Here is a 22751-nt window from a genome sequence, read left to right on the forward strand (position 1 = left end):
AACAAAACTCAGAAGTCCTAAAGTTAAGATCCAAGATGCACACTCAGATTTGTCTAACTGAAGAACCAGAGCTTTCAGCTACTAATATACCAAATTAAACAAACTTGAACTCAATTATTATTATTCCTGCCTTATACCACACTATGTAAAACAGTTAAATAATCTTGAGGTGATTAGGCATCAAAAGGACAGTTAGTAGAGATATGTGTCATAGAAGTCTTCTGAAGAAAATTTGTAAGGGTGCCAGGGGGAAATACAGAGAAGGTAATTACTAGTAAGTAAAGACTATCAGGTATCCTTATTAGCACTTTGCTCTTAGAAAATAGGGCAAGAACTAAAACAATTTTTATTCAACATGCAAAATTTCTCAATATAACTCAGATGGTAATTAGATAAAATTCATAAGAAACCTTATATTTCATTGGTAATATCAAGGGCCTCTGGAGTCCAATTAAGTTCATCAAAAGGTTCAGGGAAAAACTGCTTCACTCAACTGAATTATGCAAATATGAAACAAAGCTACTTAATGTTTAGTGTGTTTTTTTAAAGCCCTGTTTAGAAAAAAGTAGATTAAATACATCTGAAATAATTATATCAAAATTAATGATAATTAACATCAAACATTAATTAATACTATGTAGCAAGCAACAGTGATCTATATGCATTCTTTCAGGTACACAGAATGAGGTAGTGAAGTCATCTCCAATTTACAAACAAGAAAATGTAAGGTTAGAAAACTCACACAATTTGTTCAAGGAGACACACAAGCAAGGAAAGTTTGTTTATTGAAACAAAGGAATTTGGGAGATTTTAGTAATGGTATAAAACATAATGCTGCTGTAGAATACACCATTAATACTAAAACTTAGGGAAGATTTACAGAAATAGGATGTAAATATATATATTTAAAATAGCTTTTTATGCCTTTAGCGGTGTACATATATCAAGATGAAACAAATTCTGTAGTGTGAAATACTGAGAAAATATGGGGGCATAAATGTTCAAGAATTTATAAAAATAAGATTAAAATAATGAAAATCAGAAAAGGATCACTCCAGGTAGAAGTAATTATGGGTTTCAAATTAAATAGAATTCAAAATTGTAAGAATGAAAAAAAATGGGTTTAAAGATGATCATGGACATGGTGCTATGTATAATGATAATTATCCATATAAATCTATCAGACTGGTACAAAAGCTGTAATTTATAGCAATTCTGAAGGAATATTCTGAAGGATATAAATAGCAGAGAACAATGACATAATACTCAAGAAAGTAATCTGATATTAGGCTTAAAGCCTAATAATCCATAGCTACAAGCGATTTTTAATGTACATTTTTACTAATAGACACTTCAAGGGTCTTATCCCAAGCATAGACTTTTTTTTTTTTTTTTTTTTTTTTTGTCCAGGTACTGTTTTATTCTGAAGTAGAATCATGTAGCATTAGGTTGACATTTTCAGCTTGGATTATACCACCAGTCAAGTAGTATATACTGGAATCATTTGTCCAGTCATAAAAACCAAGAATAGTTCATCCCAGCCCATCTGAAAGTGCTAAGAAATATCAATATAATTTCCACTGAAATTATTCCCAATTTCATTTTCAGTCATAAGCTTTCCAACCAATCTACACTGAACTAACTATTACAAAGCATTTTGGTTTTTTTTTTTTTTTTTGGTGTGGGGGGAATGCTAGGGATAAAAGAGTCTCAAGCTTTCATGTACTCTATCACAGAGCTACCACCCAGCCCTTCTGAGAGATAATTTTATGCTTCTTTCACTTGACCCAATGTGAGTAAATCACCTTCCCACTTTCCCCAAAGTACATTTATTTCCTCCAAAATACCTGTCTATAAAGATACTCACATTAACCTGTTACTTTCTAAATCTCTGAAACTGCCCCATACTGTCCATTACATCCTCTTCCTTGTACTTGGAAGATGTTGGACAACCTCCATCATTTAAGCATACAGCAAATAATTTTTGTAAAGTGTGTAGAAATGAGAGGTTTTTCTAAGAGCTACTGTGAAGGAGAATATGTAACTATCTTTGCAGTTCACCTCTTATTTAATTAGGTATACGTGTTAAAATTGAGAAAGTCAAGTATTTGGTTTTAGCCAACAAAAGCTTTCTTTCCTGCTATAAACATAGCACACTGTATTTCTGACATAGAATGCCTGAATTGGTTTAGTTCTTGGATCCCAAGGTCTATGGTTAAAGATTATAAGGCTTGGTGCTCTTTGAAAATAGACATCTACCAATGCCTTTTCAGAAATAACTCTAGGACATTCCTTTTACATAATGGCTTCTTGCATTTCATTCACAACCTGCCTTTACCTAATATGAAGGCTTATTTGCTTTTTTAAAAGTAGAGATGAATGCTTCTGGGAATACGGACTGTCCCTTTACTATGTGGTGCTATGTTCATAGTTGAAGGAGCTACTTTCACAGGAAAAGTCAACGGAAAAGGTCTCTTCTTTTATCATCTCGTCCATCTACTTGTCTCAGAATTATTTTTCTTTTTCACTCTTGCTTTTACCATCGTTTTTGCTTTCTCCAATTAATTAATTGTAAAGATACATATATTTTTAACTTGTTCTGCCAGGTTTTTAGAATTTAGCTCAGGATTTGTCCAGAATTCTGGTATATACATCTCTGTAATCCTTTTTAATACTACTTTTAAAATTTACATATTAACATAATAATTTAAGAATTGTTAAAAATTCTGAAGGGAAAAACTTGAAAGCAAAATTTCAACAGAATAAAGTAGATCCACACATCTTATACATCATTATAAAAGTAACATTAGCATACATATAGTTAATAAAAGCAAGTAAGTTTTGTAAGTGGAAAATAGATATTTTTCTTTGTTCTTAATGCTCCTTTATAATGTATTGAATGGAATTTATATCCTACATGGCCTGACAAAGCAAAAAAAATGAGTATGAAACATAAGGAGGGCTATCTATATATACTATTAAGGATTTACGGACACATGATGAGCAATTTGCCAGAATCATATGTAATTCTCATAAAAGCTGAAGATAACTACATGAAGGCTTTAATATGGGAAGTGACAATTAAGCTAGAGGAATAATTTTAATTGAATGGTAAAACAGTTGAAATCTCAGTAAAGATCTGAAGAAATTTGAAGGAGAATATTATAAAACATAAAAGAAAAATTAAAGGAATCATATCTTTCACCATATAAATTATAGTGGCTTTGATTTAGTAAATTGAAGGACATAAAAACAATTTTTATTAACCAGCTAATGCTGTGAGCGACTCAGTTCTTCTGCCTATCTCCTATTGTTCCATTTAATGTATCTGTAAAATTTATCATGAAGGAAAAAATAAGATAAATTCTAACTTAAGTAAAGCTGCTTCTTCCTCTTGAATTACTCAAGCTCACAAAGGAGTCAAGAGAACAGATTAGAAAGTTATTACCATGGTCTTCAATATCAAATTGTCAAGATTTGTTGGCTACCAGATTATTGAGGTCACTGTGTACCAGACCTCACAGAAATTTTTCAGCTAGAGAAATAATTAAGTGGAAAATTGATTTTTCTTTGATTATAATGTTTCTCTATATTGTAATGAATGGAATTAATATCCTCTATGGCTCAGAAAAGAATGAGTATTAAACAACTTTTTATTTACAGGTATATAAGAATTAGATGAAGTACAAAAAGAATATGGCACAGGAGAAAGAAAACTGAGCTGATCATCAGAAGTTCTACTTCTACCTCAAATAAGATAAATGCTCTCAGGCTCATCTGTAATATGAGTTTGAGGGTAATATTTCCATGGTCCTTTCCTGTTCTAAATTCCAGATCACTATGAAGAGGACTCAAAACTTACCTGGAAAAACAACTAATTCTGGAAATATTTAGAATTTGAACTGCAAAATTATCCTAAAATTCACCCAAAGTGATAAGAATATTTTCATTTGTTATATATTTCTTTTTGTATCCTTTTGACTAATTAGTGCATTTATGGCTAAAATTACATTGAGCAATCCATACTGTTTATCAAGCCACAGCAATGACTTATAACCTCACAAGATACCAGTCACACATTTCTGTTGGCATCTTACAATGTTCTGCTTAAGAAATATTGTTAGCCACTCTTCTCTATTTTGTCTAAAGGCTGGAATTTTAATCTAATTTGAGCCATGTTCTGGAGTCAGCCCTTTTCATTCAAACCCACAGTGATTTTTGCCACCTCTAGATTATTTTCATACACAGACTGCCATTAGCTTTTGATACTTAGTTTCATGGGCATAATTACTTTCTCCAAACAGATCAAAATTATTTATAGTAAGCATAACATGTCTATAAAGCATTTTATTAATTCAAAATTTGAAACTGGACAGTAAATGTGAAATAACTTAGCACATAATTCTTTATGCACAGAAACTATTCAACTGATTAAGAGCCACATTTGAGGATTATGATTGTTTAATGTTTTAAAAATTTCCTTGAAAATGACCAAATGTTAAGCTTTCGGGAGGCACTGCCTACCTGAGTCATATGGGTGAGATAGATAATATAATTTTATATCTGAATATTCTTGCATTAATTAGATCAGTGGATTAATTAATTCACTTAAATGGACTAACTGGGTGGTAACTGTAGGCACATGGAATGTAACTGTGGGGGTGGGGGTGTGCCTTTGGGGTTCATATTTTGTCCCCGGTACCTTGTTCATCACTCCTTCTCTACTTCCTGGTTGCCATGAACTAAACAGCTCTCCTCTACCATGATATCCTGCCTCACCTTAGGCCCAAAGAAATGGAGTTGGCTGACCACAAACTGAATCTGTAAAACCATGAGTGAAAATAAACTCTTCCTTCTCCGAGTTGGTCTTGCCAGGTATACTGGTCACAGCGACATAAAGCTGACTATCACATGAACCAGGGAAGAAATCTGATTTTTCCAACCTTATTACCTCATTATATGTGGAAAATTAAACCCCAAGGAAGTGAATTACCAAAGCATGAAGTTGAGAGGATGCAATCACAGATGTCTGAAACTTTATTACTAAGGCAACTCTAATGTATCTATCTCCATGTAACTATTAATGCTATTTGTGTATCATTTTGAGAGTAGATTATGTCCAAAATACTGAAAACAACTAGTTTAACACAAAGTAGGCAAGAACCTTTGGAAACATCTCTTTATAAACATACTTTTCAATAGTTGCTTTGGTTCAAGACTTAAAAAAATGATCTTAGTATCAGGTAATGTTAAAATCAAAATTCTATGGATTCAATTTGAAAATTCTATTGCAGAATTTATTATTGGTATTTAATTTAAAGCTATTAGTTTTTAAGGCAAAGTAGAAAATTTGGCCAATATCCTGTTAATCAGAGCTAGAACTAGGGCAACTTCCCTTATCCCTCAGTCTTTCAAATCTTTTAGCCAAATATTTATAATTTTTCTGTGTAAGGCAAATCATTAAATTCCTAAACCCAAAGGAACTCAATGAAGAACAGACAATATGAAAATTGAGTTCTAAATAGTACACATAAGATACATACCAAAGTACTGTAAGGGTATTGAGGTGTCAGGTGTGGAGAGAACTCCCTACTGGAGTTTAAAAAAGGCTTTTCAGAAGAAGCAACTGGAGTTAGTTCTGAAAAGGTGTTTGCTTTGAGGGGAAAGGAAAACCTATTCCAGACAGAGTGTTTTGTGCGAAAACATAAGGTCTGGATTACCTAGGGACCACTACAGTTTAGAGAACTTGGAATGAAGACTGCACAGGTAAACTTTCATTTGATCAATTTCAATTGCTCAATCATAAAATAAGGGATTTAAGTGTGAATAATAAAGGATATAAGCTACTTTTTTATAGACTACCCTTGCAAAATTCAAAATTCTTGCTAATTAGCACTAGTAACAGAAGATATTTCAACATGGCATCACTGATGAGAGCTTTGAAGAGTATTCCTGATTCCAAAGTCTATTTGGATAAATCATCCTAACTGAAATTAATGTGTAATTACAATCTTCTTGGGAGAAAAAGTCTACAATTGATGCTGGTATGACTACCAGACAAATACAATGTAAGGATAATAAGGATTCCTCTGACCACACTGTGAAATTTAGAAAATTCCATTAGAGGATATTGTCATTGAAAGATTTACCTGTCAAAAAACAGAACCTGCTGAGAAGAAACTTATTAGTTTGAATCCATCCCATTTATTTTTGATTTTTAAATCTTTCACTAAAGGAGTCATATTAGGGCCTACTTTTTCTTTTACTAGACAGTCTCTGATTTAATTCCTAGGTCCTTGATCCACTTTGAGTTGAGTTTTGTGTGCACTGTGAGAGATAAGGATTTAATTTCATTCTGCTGCATACTGACTTCCAGTTTTTCCAGCACCATTTGTTGAAGAGGCTATCTTTTCTCCAATGCATGTTTTTGGCACCTCTGTCTAATATAAATGTAATTTTGACAGTTAGTCTCGGTGTCCTCTATTCTGTACCATTGGTCTATCAGTCTGTTTTGGTGCCAAAAGAAACAATCTGTGAGGTGAAGACAAAGTCTACATCCTGGGAGCAAATTTTTACCCCTCACTCATCAGAACACTAATCTCTAGAGTATATAAAGCTAAGCACCAAAAAACACAAATAACCCAATCAACAAATAGGTCAAGGACCTGAACCCACACTTCACAGAAGAGGATGTACAATCAATCAACAAATATATGAAAAAATGTTCATCATCTCTAGCAATTAGAGTAGTTTTGATTTGCATTTCTCTTAAGATATCATCTCCAGTCAGAATGGCAGCTATTATGAAGACAAACAATAAGTGTTGTCGAGAATGTGAGAAAAAAGATACACTCACACACTGCTGGTGGGACTGCAAATTGGTGCAGACAATCTGGAAAGCAGTATGGAGACTTCTTGGAAAATTGGGAATGGAACCACCATTTGACGGAGCTATCCCTCTCCTTGGTCTATCGCCAAAGAACTTAAAGACAGCATACGACAGGGACACAGCCACATCAATGTTTATAGCAGCACAATTCACAATAGTTAAACTGTGGAGCCAACCTAAATGCCCTTCAGTAGAAGAATGGATACAAAAAGTGGCATATATACACAATGGAATTTTACTCAGGAAAAAAGTTTAAAATCATGGCATTTGCAGGTAAATAGATAGCATTATCTTCTCCAAGGCTAAGTGAAGTTAGCCAATCCTCCCCTCAAAATGCAGAATGTTTTCTCTGATATAAAGAGGCCGATTCGTAGTGGGGTAGGGAGAGGAAGCATGGGAGGAATAGATGAACTCTAGATAGGTCAGAGGAGTGGGAGGGAAATGGAGGGGACAGGGGGTTAGCAAGGTTGGTGGAATGTAATAGATATCATCATCCAAAGTACATGTATGAAGACATGAATTGGTGTGAACATACTTTATATACAACCAGAGATGTAAAAAGTTGTGCTGTGTATGTGTAATAAGAACTGTAATGTATTCCACTGTCATTAAAAAAAAATAAAAAAACAAAACCTGGATAGTACATGTAACAGTATTAGCTATTACATATTAAAACAAAAACTAAAAACTTGTAACAAGAACCATAAGAAAAATGTTCTGAGAATCCATATTATATCTATAGCTACACTTTTAAATATATATTTTTAGTTGTAGAAGGACATAATATCTTTATTTTTATGTGGTGCTGAGGATTGAACCCAGTGCCTCACATTTGTAAGGCAGGTGCTCTACCACTGAGCCCCAGCCCGTACAGATACATTTCTTATTGTAAGAATATAAAATGTAAAGTTCAAGTTTTTACACACAATAGCTAATCTTTTCCATATCACTTCAGATAACCTACCTAGTCTATGTAAGGTAAAAATTATAAAAAACCCCTAAGGTTTTAATGTCTGTCATATCAGTCTTCTTACTTTTTCCCTCAACATAACACAATTTTGCTCTTCAAGAAAGCATATGGGCAAAACAAGTGCATGTACATAATATTTTCATTCAAGCCTGAGGAAAACAATTCAAAAGAAATTAAAGGCCATCCCTTCAACCTCATTAGACTCTAGGTCATGTTTTGATTTCAGTCTGTATACATTTTTCAATTCATGAAGTAGATTTTTATCACCAAAATACTTGTTCTATACTGTAATTACAAATTAAATTGCACTTATTTGTTGAATACTACACACTGTGATAAGCTTTGTCCCAGAATCTAGTGAAAAGTAGCAAATAAGACAAAGCTTGCTCTTGTCCATAGAGAGCTTTTGTAAAATGGAAGAAACAAACATTAAATAATTATATAAATATGATAAAATGCTGCCCCAAATGCATATTTGTCCCTTTAAAATTTTATTCATTTTTTTTCAAAGGAACTTTATTTTTTAAAGTGTAATAAATTGAATTTGCTGCCTTATCAAAATAGTGCTTCTTTCATAAGGTGAAAAATAACATTGTTTTCAGAGATTATTTTAAAAATCAAAATAAGTGGAAGAAAAATATCTTCAAGATCTTAAAATGCATAAAGCACTTTTTCAATCCTACCAGTAATGGATCAAAAAAAATTTCTCAATCTGTACAACAATTCTGAGGATTGGTCTATTAGCAGTCAGATACAGGATGTTTATAAAGCATCCTGAAATTTCATAATGCACAGAAATAAGACAGATACATGTCAATGCTCTCTAAAATCCTCCAATGACTCCCTTTCATTCAGAAAAAAGTTCTTAGAAAGTCCTATGAAAACCTGTATGATCTACAGCCTGGCCTCACCTCTGACCTCAGCAGCCTCACTTCCCATACTCTACCCCTTGCTTGCTCTATACTCCAGACAATTGTCTGTTTCTCAGGGTCTCATGCCTTTTTAAGAGTCCTTAAACCTGCTGTTCTCTGTGCCTAGAACATTCTTCTTCCAGGTATCTATAAGGCTTATTCTAGTCATTTCCTTTATGTCATTAATAAAATGTCCCTTCTCAATGATGACCTCCTTGGAATATCATCCAGATTTAAACCACATCTCTATTCCCTTTCTCCTTATTATCATTAGTGAAATATACTTTTCACTTGTTTTTCTGTCTCATCACCCACCCCACTTGAATGTAAGCTCAGTGAGGGCAGAGATTTTGGTTATCCTATTAATGGTCATATCCCTAATACCTGGAACACAATAACTGTTTGATCCAACATTGAATAAATTTATTAATTTGCTGCACAGGACATCATAAATTATTCTTGAACTTTTATAATTTGAACTACACTGGATGCTAGCCGGAATACTGTACAAATCACATTTCAAAACAGTTTGTCTTCTGACCAATCTTCATATAGATGCTAACTCATGTCATTTAAAAATTCAATTATTTTTGCCATTTCATGGAGGTCATTACATGTATTTGTAAAGTCAGTTTTGAGAACTACCTGTAAGGAAAGTGAATGATGTATCTTCAAAAGCTATATTACATACACAAATTAGCTGAATTGAATACTGCTCTGTTCACTTAATGCTTTTGTAGGCATCTGTCATTTTATTTGACTTCCCTTCAGTGGAAATAGATGCCTAATTTACATTCAGCTTTGAATGGCACCAACAAAGTCAGACACCTGACATATACAGATAACACTAATGAATATGGAAAGTAATTGTGGTGATGGAGATACCTTTAAGGAGTTCAGAGGGAGGACCAGGGCCTACGATCAGGAGGAATAATGAAAGTTCTCTTTAACTTTCATGCCACATACTGGGGAGTAACAAACTTAAGAAATCAGGCCCTTCTCAGAAAAAGTTCACAAATTATTCATGGTAGCAAGGGTAGGAGAGTTGAAAAGAAATTACTCAATTACCCTGGTAGAAAAATTAGAGGTTTGTACCTCCAAATAATTCCGTCACCTCTGCAGCATAAAATAGGGGCAGCAAATTTATCCTTATGACCTGTTTCTAAACCCTTTTTTCTCTGATATCTAGTTGTGTGGCAAGTAGGCTTTTAGTTGTCTTTACTTCTTTCCATGCCTTTATCATAAACCTCCCATTTTCTAAAATGGCTTAATTACCTGTATGCCATTTAAATCTAAAATTGCCCCACAGATCAGCCAAATGCTATTTAGAATATTTAAACCAACCTGGTAAACCCACACAACAGCACATCAAAGACAACACTGCAGGGCCACTGCAGCACCCAGAAGTCTCCCTTTCACTTCTCTATACCACACCTCAGTTTGGCACACTGAGTCTCTCTTGTGATTCTTTACTTGGTAGCTCCTCATTTATTTATGGATTTACATCAAACTATGTAAAATTTCATATTCATAAACCATTAGTGGCCATGATTTCCTTTCCCTTTTTTTTTTTTTAAAGAGGATTTGATATACATTTCAAGTCTTAGGCTTGCCTTCAGCTGGCTTCCTATCTCGTTAGGATGGTAGAATCTTGGCAAGAGCATGGGACCGGTTACACGTAAGAAAGTTACAATTAAATCAATAGGTATATCCTATTTTACATATGCTTACTATGTGTATCTGGGTAAGCCTACAATATGAATTTGGAAAAGCTTCTCAGGTGGTTTACATGTTTAACCTGGTTAATAAAAAACAAGCAAAAAAAAAAAAAAAAAGTAAAACAACCCAGAGTAGTAGAGAGTTACTGTAGTAAATGACTGTCATGACTTGAAAGAAAGCACAAACTTGAAAACTATTCATATAATTCCAAAAAATACTGCCATCAAAAATAACAATTTAAGGAACTGGTAAATCTCTATTTTTTTCTCTACTTTTCCTACTCATATTGCTATGTCAAAATAATCTACATAGTAAATGATATTCTGGTATGATAATGTGATCTGAAATACAAGGAAAGCTAGAATTTGCTATTTACTTTTTTTCCTGTCAACTAATACGGTTTAAGATCTCACAGCAGATATTGCTGTAGTTTATATTTTAATGAATATAGAGATACAATCTTTACCTTTGACATATTTTAAGTGCTATAGATCAAAATGAATTGATATTTAAATGCTCTTGGTATTCTAGATAAAAGACTTAAAAATACAGAGTATTTCTCTTTATTTACAGATTCTGTTATAGAACTAGTATATGTCAAACTAAAAAAAATTCATACAGCACCAGAATTCCCAATCCCAAGGTAGGAGGAATGGGGGAATAAAAGTAACTCATCTTTCTTAAAGTACTAGTTGTCCTGGATTTGATTAATTTAATACTTTCACATTTTCAGAGAAAAAACTGGCTGGCTGGCTAACACTAAGGATAAAATGAAAGAAACTGGACACTTTGTCTGTTGTTGCCCCCAGAAATAATGTTTTAAAAAGTTTATATCATCGACAAAGTTTAAAGTAGATGATCCCACAACTCAGATCTGATACCCACGTTGCCTCTATTCTCACAATACATTTATTTTTAATGGATGTGGGAAGAAGAGAATTAGAACTGTACCTTCATCCATGTGAGAAAACAGGTAGCACTGAAGACTTACACTTGGATTATATAATTCCATAATTAGATATCTCTTTTATGGGATTATTTGTCTTCCAGATAATACTAAATATAAAGCTAAACACCATTACAATCATGCATGTACAAACATTAAAATTCCTTCTATGAGGCCAGCCTCACTCTGATACCAAAACCAGACAAAGACAATTCAAAGGAAGAAAGAAAACTCAGACTAATATCCCTAATGTACAAAGATGCAAAAATCCTTAATAAAATAATGGCAAACCATTCAAAAACACATTAAGACAGTATACCATGATCAAGTGGGTTTTATCCCAGGGAAACAAGGTTGGTTCAACATATGCAAATCAATAAAAGAAATTCACCAGATAGAGTTAAGGCTAGAAATCACATGATTATAGATGCAGAAAAAGCATTGGTCAAAGTCCAGCACCCATTCATGTTTAAGACACTAGAGCAACTAGGGATACAAGAAACTTACTTTGTTATTCTAAAGGCAATATACAACAAAGCCAAGGCCAACATCATACTGAATGTAGAATAACTGAAAGCATTTCCTCTAAAAACAGGAACAATACAAGAAAACAAATGTAGAAGGAAATTTGACTCCCCTCTCTCACACTGCACAAAAGTCACCTCAAAGTAGATCAAAGATTTAGGAATTAGAGTAGAAACCCTGCAACTGCTAGAAGAAAATGTAGGCCAGAAACTTCAACACACTGGCACAGTCACTGACTTCCTTAACAAGACTTCAAAAGTATGAGAAATAAAACCAAGAGTCAATAATTGGGATGACATCACATTAAAAAGCTTCTGTACAGGAAACACTTAGGATCTACAGAATGAAAGATGCTTGTTATCTGCTCCTCAGAGGATTAATATCAAGAATATAAAGAACTGAAAAACCACCAAAAACAAAACATGAACAGTCAAATAAAAAAAAAAAGACATAGTAAATGGGCAAAGTAACTAATGCTTCTCAAAAAAAGAAATATAAATGAACAACAAATGTATGGAAAAACATTCAACATCTCTAGCAATCAGCAAAATGCAAATCAAAACTATACTGAAATTTCATCTCACTCCAGTCAGAATGGCAATTATCAAGAAAACAATAATGTTGGCAAGGATGTAGGGAAAAAGATACACTCGTACATTATTGGTGGGACTGCAAATCAGTACCACTCTGGAAAGCAATATGGAGATTCCTCAAATAACTAGAAATAGAAGCATCATTTGACCCAGCTTTCCTACTCCTTGGTATATGTCTAAAAGATCTAAAATCAGCATGCTATACAGATATTGCCACACCAATGTTCATAGCAGCATAATTCACAATAGCCAAGTTATGGAAACAGCTTGGACACATGTCAACAGACAAATAGATAAATAAATGTATAAATACACAAAGGAGTTTTACTCAGCCATACAGAAGAATGAAACTATGGCATTTGCTGGTAAATGAATGGAACTAGAGAATATCATGCTAAGTGAAATAAGTCAGACCCAGAAAGTCAAGGATCAAATGTTTTCTCTCATATGAAGAAGCTACAGCAAAATAAAGGAGATGAAAAAGCGGGGAGGCGGCGGTCAGACATAAAGATACATGGAAAGTCAATGAAGTAGAAGAGAGACTGATGAGGAGAAAGGAGGGACGGACATGAAAGGGGGAGGAAATGTAGAATGAATGTGACAAAATCACACTGTATTTATAAATATACCACAGTTAATTTCACTTTATGTCCATAAAACACTAAATTAAAAAATAAAACTATAAATAAATAGAAGAAGGACTCACTGAAGAAAGGCATCAGAGGGAGGGAGAAGGGACAGGAAATGTGAAATCCTTGAGACTGAATTGGAGCAAATTAAGTTCCATGCTTTGGCTAATTATGTTAAATTCCAAAATTATGCATAACTATAATGCACTAATAAAAATTTTTAAAAAATGTCCACTGTTCATGTGAGGAAGGTACATTAAGGTATAATGAGCTTTTTTTTTCTAACCACATTTCACTGGTTCTATCACCTCGGCAGATAGGGTCTTTAAAGTCTCTGAGGAAGGAAGTATATGGCTTTTATTTCTTTATAAGAGAGAAACATAGGTTAATCTATAAGAAGAATTCTCTAGAGAAAGTAAAAGTTATTTCTTAAAAAAAAAAAGCTAAGGCAGGAATATGCCCAAAAGACAAACATGCCTAATTCATAAACTCAATAGGTGTAATCTGACACATTTACTGCAGTGTGCTTTAAGTCAGTGTGATTTGGTAATAGTAATATGATCTCAGATTGGATTTTCATCATCTTCCAATTTGGACAACATGTTGGTGAAAACCTTACAAGATATTCATTATGACAAATTCTAGTGACCAGAGATTAGTTTATCATTTATTTTTTCTCTTTAAAGTTGGCTTTTCTTATTTGGAAAAGTTATAAATTTGCTAAATTCAAAAGATGATGAATGTTTATTTGACACTGGGAGATTACATGAAAAAAATCTTGCAAATGAAGTAAAAATCATGATAAATACACAAAACAAAGAAAGAAGAAATTTTGATGAAATCCATAGAGCTTAAAACTCATTTCACTATATGTGCATATAAATATACAGTGATCTATCCCTAAAATGAAACTATACCTTAGGAACAGGAATATGCCTTATATCTCCTTTGTATAGTCTACTATGCTGAACACATGGTAGGTGCTCAAAAATTTGCTTAACTGAATTTAAGACCACACAGCAAATTAATTAGCTACCTTATACTAATCCTTAATTATATACCAACTACTGAAATTCTGTTTATTCTGAGTTAAATATAAAACCATTCATGATAATATAAAGATATTACCTATAAGGATAGCCGTGGTACTTGGAACGAAATATTGAAAGTAGAAAACTGAAGAAGAAGACCACCAGGCCTAATCCCACTAGGCAAATTACTAGAAAAAGAGAGAAAATGCCATTAGAGTCTAAACATATGCAATGACAACCCAAATGTTCATATTTTAAAAATGCATCCAATTTACAGAATACTTACATTTAATAGTTCATGGCACACACAGGTACAACAAACCAGATAATCCACAATACAATGTATTCATTATTTTCCACATTCTTCTCAATGAAAATCTACTATTTGGGGTATGAAAACAACAAAATGGACTTATCTAAGTCTTCTGGTGGTTTTCTTCTTTTAACAGAGTTCCTACAAGTACTAAAATGCCCCAAAGGGATCAAAACAAAACAAAATATAACAAACCACAAACAAGATTATCAGCCCCTGCATTGTGAAGTATTGGTTGTAACAGCAGGAACATTTGCATTATTAGAAATGCTAAATTTTATTCTTCTTAGATGCCATGCAGTATTGACAAAGAAATATAATTTTAAGTTACTGGTTAGATTTTTGCCTCAGTATAAAAGCATGTTACTAAAAAATAGTTCATTTTAGCCTATATAAAGCTAGAAATAAAAGTTGGGAGAGTAAGGTCTCAGAGCAAAAGGGAGAACCACCCTCCTTCCCAAAGCAGGTAATAATGTCTGGGTATTTCAGTATGTTTTACAGAGAAACAAAAGGCATATGTTATGGTACTATGTGCTGTGGTCCATGTTTTCTATATTACTCTGTACCAGAAAACCTGACAATACTTTCTTTTTTCTTTTTTTTCATTTCCTTTCTATTATGGTTGGGAAGATTTTACTCAAAAGTAAATGATTGATAAAATCTATCATGTTTCTTTTGCATGTACATTTTTGATATTTAATTAAAGAAGATTCATTGTTATTAGTAAAATATATCTAAACATGCTTATTAAATTTAAATGCTTAAAAGTCTAAGCCAATTAAATATAGGTATGTTTAGAATGAAACAAAACAAATATAAGTAAGTTAAATTCTATCTAAATCTGTTTTACACAATGAGAAATTGTTTTTCCTTAAAATTAGAATTATAGAATTTCTATAAAATCAGAAATTAATGTGTTTTTTAATACTCAATAAGAAGTATCTAGACATATTTTAAAAAAACCATTTTTACAATACTTATATCCTTTCATTAGTTTCAGGGAATTCTAAAATCTGGTTTTATAAAATATCCGAAATAACTGTCAAAGAAAGGAAGACAGGATAAAAGAGATTAAAAACACCAAGGAGGAAGAAGAAAGGAAAATTAAATGGACATATATGCTTCTATAACAATGAAATATGATTTTTAATTTTTTTCCTGGCATATAAATGAATCCAGGTTTAATCTCAATCCTGGAAATCAGTGAGTAGATAAGGTACAGCATTGCCAAAATATGGTCTACTCTGCCAGTTTTCATTCAACTCTGCATGAATTTCTAAGTTTAGAGTATAAATTATAAAACATAAGCATTTAATTGTATCCAATTGTAGCCTCAGTGACCTCTCATTTTAGACAACACTGATGCAATTGAACTTGAAATGGATATTAGCAGAAAATAAAGTAAAAAAGGTTCCCAAATACCACAAATGAAAAACGTGCTTTCAAAAAATCATACAATAGCCACGTAAGACAGACACCATACCCTAAGACATAACATATGAAAAACTACTTACATCAATATTACTAATCTTAGAATTAATTACACAATGCTTTACTTTATACTTTTCCAAATTAAGATATTTTACCAAACACTTCTTTTCCTTTATGTCCCCTTTTTAATTTTTTCAGAAGAGGGATAAAGCATTCTTTGTTATGCCCTCACTGTTGTTAGCTAGCCTCCTAGGTTGTGCTCAAATGAGTGATGAGGCTCAAAATATGTGATCAAGTAAAACAGTTTATTTACTTAATATTAGGCAGTGGAACAAAATAATGCGACTCAAGTGTTTGTGCATGGGGAAGTCAGAAGAACTGAGCATAGTGCAGAATAATAAATGAACCATGACAGATTATGAGAAAACACACCTGTAAGAAGAAAATGCCATGATGACATGGAAGCATTTTGAACTGGGCAATATTAATAATCATAGCAGTTATTCAATATCAAAGTAAGAAATCACATCTGAATCCAAAAGCAGTAATTTAAAAATATACTTTCCAATTCATTCACGTGCACAATGCACTCTCACTTACACACATGTATCCATGTGCACACAAGAATACAAAACTTGGAGGTAATTGGGAGGAGTCATGATAGAAACATCTATCAAGAGGGAATTTGGAAGTAGTGGTTTTATAAACTCTACTGTATCATGCATATTGTGAGATTAAAAACTTTATTTCTTATTACTATTACTTACCTTGATATGACAGGACATAAGATAAATATATCATCACATTAAGAGTATGTCCTCATAAGCGTGATTGATCAATCCCAAGAACACGACCTTGTTTATTCAAAAGATACATCATTTTACGATCCTCAACAATGTTTAAAGAAGCAAAGTAATTCCCTCATTTCTCCTGTAGTTTCTTTACAACAGTGTGTAGAATGTATCAAGGGAAAACAGAGGTGAATTTTGAGTGTACATTACACATCCAAACATTTCAATACTTAACACTTTCAAGTATTAAAAAAATCGCTGATTCCTTTATATACATTTATATGTGTTAAAAATCTCAAAGAAAATACCTAGATTTTTATTTTAAATATCTTAAAAAATTATTAGTATTTTTCAGATACCTATGCTTTTAAACAGAAACTCTGGGTCTTAAAAAGTGTTCACAAATACAAAATGTATTGGCAAAAATTTAATTATAGTTTTGTGGAGGTATAATCATAAAATCATGTATGGACTTAATTATAAAAAGGCTTATGGGAGAAAACATTGACTCTAAGGCCTCTTTTCTTTGCTAATCTATGTTTTTCCAGGAAAAATATATTTCCTATGCATTATTTTTTACCTACCAAAATTTGTTACCTTATAAAACTATTTGTTTTTCTAAAACCCTCTGAGAAGAATCATTTCATCAAAGGATAAAACAGTTAATTTATTTAAAATCATAAAGCTGGAACCTGATAGAGCTGTATATCTTGGTATATCAATGGAAAAGCAAAGCCCCAGAAAAAGATAGTATCAGAAGATGACCTTCTTTTAAAAAGATTGATAAAAGAAGGTCTGAAGGAAATTGGAAGGAAAGAATGATATTTAAGTAATTGGAAGGAAAGAATGATATTTAAGTATAAAACCTATGCAGAAGAATACCCTCAATCCAAGTCAGGTTTCTAATGCTCCTTGATTATCCCAACATAAGGAACATATTATGTGCCAATAAAATCTCTGAAGATGCTACTCAGAAATTCTTTTTCTATCTCTGTAGTCTGGGTATGATTACAAAGACAATGGTTCAGCAGAAATGGATCAAGGCATCCCTGACAAGGATGATGGCATCTCTTTTTTATATATAATTCCATAGAGTATCACCCAAATCCCATTTTGGAAGAAATAACATCCAAGAAACAGAAAAATCTTAACCTTCTTCAAATTATACTACTTCTTTAGAAGTTTATGTTTATAAAGAAATTTTTCTATACTTCCCATTTGCTTTAAAAAAATCTTCAAGCTAAAAACAAAATTAAAAAAGAACCAATAGAGACTTACTCCGTCTTTTTCCAACATCTCCTTTGGAAGTTGCTGCTTCATTTAGAAGAACCATTCCCATGGTGATAGCAGCATCTGTAGTAGTTGTCAAGGAGACAGTAGAAATAGATGCCAATAAAATCTATAAATTTTTCTGGAACTGAATACAGTGTTCCAGAATGGTTAAATTACAAATGCAAACACAGGTAAATGCAACTCATATTTACATTACATAAAATGACCATTATTTATTTATGTCTTAAGTTTTAATACTTATAACTAGAGTTCTTTAATCTGCTAGATTTTGAGAGTTTAATTCTAAATACTCTTTAAATTCAGAACTTTCATAACACTTTAAGAAATTTCAAAACCAGTTCTAACATTTCATGTTGTTATACATAAAATTGTGTTACTTTCTGTTCTAGCCAGCTTTTTTTCACAGCTCTGACTAAAGGTTCTAACCAGAACAACTATAGAGTAGGAAAAATTTGAGGGTTCATGGTTTCAGAGGTCTTAGTCCACAGAAGGCAGGCTCCATTTCTTAGGGCCCAACATGGCAGGATAGGGTGGTAGAGGAAAGCAGCTCACACTGGTGACCAGGAGGCAGACAGAGTTCTCCACTTGCCAGAAACAAATACATATCCCAAAGAATGCCCCAATTCCCACCTCCTCCATCCACACCCTACTATTCAATTAATCCCTACCAGGGAATTAATACACTGATTGGATTAAGACTGTTATAACCCAATCATTTCTCCTCTTTGCGTTGTCTCTCACTTGAGCTTTTGGGGGATACCTCACATCTAAACCATACCACTTGTAGACAGTGACAAAATTCATTGAATTCCTAGAAAATGAGAATGTATTAAAGTTGGTTTTTTTCCTTTTCACAGTGTGTGTGTCTGTTAAATTGCTTTTTTATGCTTGAATTTTAAATGTGTTGTTTCATATTTTGTTTAGTTAGATAAATACTTAAGTCAGAAATCATTTCACTTAGAAAATTTGAGGATTCAGTAAAAAAAACTTACAAAATCAAAAAAGCACATTATAATAAAACAATTTAACAAATTTTGCAGGTCCTATAGCTAGTCAGTTAATTGCCATTTTAAAACTGAGACTGAGAACACAAAATATCTTCTTTACCTTTTGTCTACTTTCAAATCATGGGTTTATTCATGCCATGTTGAAAGATGTCAGGTATTAAGAAAATCATGGGAGCATTTTAGCTAAGAACATCCTTCTTTATGTTATTACAACATTTTTGACATTGTCTACTGTTAAGATTTAGAACTCACCAATTCTGGAAATGTATTATGTATTCTGCTCAAAGACTAAATGGTTAAAAAAATGAAGGAAAAAATAAAGTAATTCTAGCCCAGAAATTCCTCCATTTGCTTTGATTTTTTTTCTCATTTCTAGCTATATGTGTACAAATAGTATCAATAAGTCTCTAAGACACACAGTAATAGAGGCAGGATGCCTCTTTCCCAATAGCAAAACCTGGAAGGATATCACTGGATTATATCTATACAATTAAGTAGAGGTCAGAGAAAGTTCTACAGGTAAATGTTTCTACACTGAGTCAGTTTTTATAACCACATTATTGAATTTGATTATTAATAAATTATTTGCATTTGACTCTGTTTTCATGACTGTATTAACCAACTTCTGCATAATAAATACCTGACTCCACAAGTTACGCATTTTTGCTTACAAAGAGCTCTCTATACAGAAGGTTTTCAAACTATTCTATTTATAGTATTGGAACCCTTTCTGGGGAAAAAAACAAAAACAAAAACAAAAACAAAACAAGCAAAACTTGTTTGGAAGCTTAGGTATACCAGAGAAAAACACCTGACCAGCCCTATGAAGTTCTGCCCTGTCCCCCACCCCACACCCCTCAAATGCTACCACTAAACCTTAAGAGACCATGATACAGTTTTTAAACCACTGAAATTTAGATATTACTGAATTTCAATCATGTTGCAAAGGATATGGTTGAGAGAATGACTGTTTTTTCTTATTGGTTGTTCCAAAACATTACATAGCTCTTGACATATCATATTTCATACATTTGATTCAAGTGGGTTATGAACTCCCATTTTTTACCCCGTATACAGATTGCAGTATTACATCGTTTACACATCCACGTTTTTACATATTGCCATACTAGTGACTGTTGTATTCTGCTACCTTTCCTATCCTTTACTATCCCTCTCCCCTCCCCTCCCCTCCCCTCCCATCTTCTCTCTCTACCCCATCTACTGTAATTCATTTCTCTCCCTTGTTTTGTTTTGTTTTTTTCCTTTCCCCTCACATCCTCTTATATGTAATTTTGTATAACAATGAGGGAATGACTGTTTTGTAGTACCAGTACAAGTCTGTAGACCTTAAGGACTCATTATTTTATAGTGTTTTGGACAATCTACCTGTATAAATTTTCCTAATCATAGCACATTGTAAATAATGACAGAAAAAAAGAACTAAAGATCTGTATCACTAAAAATGTTCATATGTAGAGAATGTCTACTGCTTAATGCAGATGTTTGGTGCAGAAAGATGGGACCAATGTGGATCCTATTACAATTCGCCTTTAATCTTCTTTTTCTCTTTTATATTCTTATATAAATTTGAATACACACATTATACATATTTGATCTGCTGATAATTCATCTAGAATTCTAGAACATTTTAGCCATAACAAACATCTTGGTAAATATTTAAAACATAAATGGCAATAAAAATAAGACATATTCATTTAATGACTCTAGGTACTTTCCAAAATTCCATTAATAAAATTGGGGGGGTGGCATTATTTCTATTACTAGGGAAAATAAAATTTACAAAATTAAATGTTTGACAATTTTAAAAGCAAAAACCATATATTAAGATATCCTCAAGGTTAAATTTTTATACACATAAACATACAGACACTATCTCAGTGAAAATTATATTACTCAAAAGTATATTTTAATGGATAGTAACTGGATATATCTTCGTTCCATTTTTACTATTCTTCCTCTGATTTGTGAGCAATGGCTTCTTATTTAAAATACTTTTTAATTTCATAAAAATTTAAACATTTTTTCATAAGAGTGCAATATATTTTATTGCTTTCTCTTATTGATGACATTCAATTTGTTCCCAATGTTTGCTATTACAAATATTCTTACAAAGATATATTTTTTATAGTTCTCCTAATGCACATTATTTTTTGTGAAGGGTGTACACCTGGACACAGAATTTTTGAGGTCAGGTTTATGTATTTTCAAATTTGTTAGGTATAATCATATTTTTTAAAAAATTGGCAATGTAAGAATTTCCATTTTTCTTATATTCAATGAACACAGTACCTTTGTACTATTCATTTTATCAAACAGGTAAGTGGGGAGCTGCATTAATATTCCCCACTTGAGTTTGAGCATCTTTTGATATGCTCATTCTTATTTTTGTGTTCAATCATTTGTACATGCTTGTTTGTTTTCTTTTGCCAACTTTAGCAAATCTTATTTTCTCATTAATTTGTAGAATGTCTTTCATCTTTTCTGAACACAAATTGAGTGAAGTGATACATGCAGATTCTACTGCATTATGGCTTTTCTTTTTAATGATTTTATCAAGCAGAAGACTAATTTTAACACAGCCAAATTCAGTAACATTTTTCTTTATGAATTTAGTTGTTTCTTGCTTATGAAATTAATTGCTAACCTTATGTCTTAAAAACATCTATGGCCTTTTCATGTACCTTTAAGTCAGATAATGTTATTCTTACTCTAATAGCTTTTTATCTCACTTTGAATAAAATCTAAAGACCTCAAAATAACCTTGAGTTTATACATGATTTGTACCTCAAATCACTGCCCACACTCTCTGTCCTTTTTTGGTCTTACTCTGATCTTTACTAGTATTCTAACAAGACTGACATTCCTTTCCCTTAGGATCTTTGAACTTATTATTTCTACTGCTTGAAATGGTTTTCTCCCAGATGTCCTTCTAACTCCCTCCCTTACCTCTATCAGTTCTCTGCTCAAATGATCTTATCAGAGAAGCCTTCTTTGCCCTAATTCCTTTTACTTATTATTATAACATTGTTTTGAAAAAAAAAAACTTTCAGACTGCATCTTTTCTTCTTTATTGTTATTCTCCTACGATGACAATTTTAGCCCCTACAGAGCAGAAATATTGTTTTGTTTACCATCTTACCCAACACACTTTGATGTATATATTATTACCAGTTTATACAAAAGGAAATTCAAGTCCAGAGAAGTCTACATAACCTTTTCAAAGTTACAGAGAGCAAAAGGTGCAAATCTAAAAAAAAAAAAAAAAGAATAAAATAAATGACAACAAATGAATCAGGTTAGATGAAAATGATGATGAGAGTGGGTTAAAGGAGTAAAAGTAGCTAGCTTGATTTTCAGCATAAAACATTTTTATGTTAAACATAAAAATCTTTTTTTCATAAAGTATAGAGCATTAAAAACCTCTTTTACTACTCCAAGATCTTTTTCATTTTATAGATTTTCCAAATATGTTTGCAAATTATTCACAAAACTGTTTTCTCAAACACATCTGTCTAAATTATGGTTTACCTTTATATCATTTCTTTACATGTTGCTTTAAAATCAAACTCTTATAATGTACTATTTGTGTTGGAAGCAAATGCAGTAATGATACAGTATTTTTAAATTATATAAGTGTATATATAAGAAAATCCCTATTATACTAAATAAATAAGGCAGGAAG

At 32.3% G+C, this 22751-nt stretch overlaps 1 protein-coding gene across 5 annotated transcripts in view; it reads right to left on the reverse strand.

Moving 5' to 3' along the window:
• The window catches only part of Tusc3 (tumor suppressor candidate 3), a 317327-nt gene that overhangs the window by 110173 nt on the left and 184403 nt on the right, over positions 1-22751 (reverse strand). For 4 of the 5 annotated variants that reach the window (XM_078031095.1, XM_078031092.1, XM_078031093.1 and 1 more), the window contains 2 exons: positions 18027-18101; positions 14311-14401 (listed from right to left, as the gene is read on the reverse strand). In XM_078031095.1, the coding sequence (XP_077887221.1) occupies positions 14311-14401; positions 18027-18101 (166 nt within the window). Of the gene's footprint in view, positions 1-14310; positions 14402-16241; positions 16812-18026; positions 18102-22751 lie in introns of those variants that run through there. The other variant, XM_078031096.1, reaches the window with a different exon arrangement.

The sequence above is a fragment of the Ictidomys tridecemlineatus genome, chromosome 14 (assembly GCF_052094955.1).
Source record: "Ictidomys tridecemlineatus isolate mIctTri1 chromosome 14, mIctTri1.hap1, whole genome shotgun sequence".
In the NCBI taxonomy this organism is placed as follows: domain Eukaryota; kingdom Metazoa; phylum Chordata; class Mammalia; order Rodentia; family Sciuridae; genus Ictidomys; species Ictidomys tridecemlineatus.